Genomic DNA, 1267 nt, shown 5'->3' on the forward strand with positions numbered 1-1267 from the left:
GTTAGCTCCATCCGGGGCCGTGGGACCGGGGTTCAAGCTCAGCTGCTTGGCCTCTGGGACGTGAGCGCGTAGCCCAGGCAGGTGTAATTGTCTTCCTGGGCCCTTCAAACAGCTATAATTAATCAGAGCAGCAAAGAAAACAGGACTTCAAAGGGCACAGCCCATCCCCTCCCACGGCCAGCGTCTAATATAGGGCAGATGAATCACATCTGAGAAGGGTTCGGCAGGATGAATCCCACTGGGAGGTACAAGCTGCCATACGGATCTGACCCAGGAGATGGTGCTGCTTCCAGCTGAGAAACCTCTCCCAGCACCAACATCCCCCTCCCTGTGCCGCAGTGGACACCAGGTCCCTCCCCGCACCCCTCTCCCATCTCTCTGGCTTTTTCTAAGGGCTCCCAACCACCACGGAAGAGGAAAAGAAGCTGAAGAACTGGCTCTTGTGGTTGCAAAAGGGAGATCTTGCTGCCTCCCAGCCCCAGGTCCCCAGGGCCACCCGCCCCAGGGACAAGCTGGGTTGGGCTGGCACCTGCATATCACTGCAGGGATGTAGCAGAAGGACATGTCCCCTCCATGCCACCTCCGTCCCCAGCAAGCACAGGGATGTGGGACCCCCAGGCCACCCTCCCTCCTGCAGCCCATGGGCTGATCTCTTCCTAACGCGCATCAGAGACTCACTGTGTTGGGCATGTGGACTTCAGGGTTCATATAGCCCAAAACGTCATCCAGGCGCATGATGTCATCGATGACCTCATCGAACTGAAAGGGAAAGACATAAGTTATCAATGGGTTTCATTGTCTTTTCCAGCACTTTTGCCTCCCCCAGCAGCTTGGTGGCACCTCCTCACCTCCCGCTCAGGGTTGGAGCCAATGTTGAGCATGGCCATGGGGCTGTTGGGTGCACTATTGCCAGCCGAGGAGGACATGACATGGCCAGGTCGGACACCGGGGGACGCGGCGGGGGGTGGCTTGGGAGAGTGGCTGGCGGGGCTGACGTGAGCAGCAAACTTGTTCCCATAGGTTTCAGAGAGATAAGCCTGAACCTTCTTGTCCCGTGACTTCTGCAGGTGGTACGTGGTGGGGTTCTCCAGGTAGGACTGGACCTGCAAGGAGACAAACCATCAGGGACCTCCAAGGGGGTCTCCTGCACCCCTTTGTCCCTGGGGTTGGGGGGGACATTGTACCTTGAGGACCTCTCCAGGCACGGGTGGTGGGGACTGGTAGTGGACGGGGGTGTTGATGGCTGGGGTGGAGGCCACCGGCATCC

At 58.8% G+C, this 1267-nt stretch overlaps 1 protein-coding gene across 1 annotated transcript in view; it reads right to left on the bottom strand.

Annotated features, from left to right (window-relative positions):
- The window catches only part of LOC104528726 (transcription factor EB-like), a gene marked incomplete at its 3' end in the record, with an annotated part of 1739 nt that extends 474 nt beyond the window's left edge, over positions 1-1265 (bottom strand). Inside the window, exons 1-3 of the mRNA XM_010172817.1 lie at positions 1185-1265; positions 849-1103; positions 679-759 (exon numbers count right to left, since the gene is read on the bottom strand). Coding sequence (XP_010171119.1) covers positions 679-759; positions 849-1103; positions 1185-1265 — 417 coding nt within the window. The remainder of the gene's footprint in view (positions 1-678; positions 760-848; positions 1104-1184) is intronic.
- Positions 1266-1267: the final 2 nt, after the last annotated feature.

This window comes from Antrostomus carolinensis, unplaced genomic scaffold, assembly GCF_000700745.2.
Source record: "Antrostomus carolinensis isolate BGI_N321 unplaced genomic scaffold, ASM70074v2 scaffold34057, whole genome shotgun sequence".
Taxonomy (NCBI): Eukaryota; Metazoa; Chordata; class Aves; order Caprimulgiformes; family Caprimulgidae; genus Antrostomus; species Antrostomus carolinensis.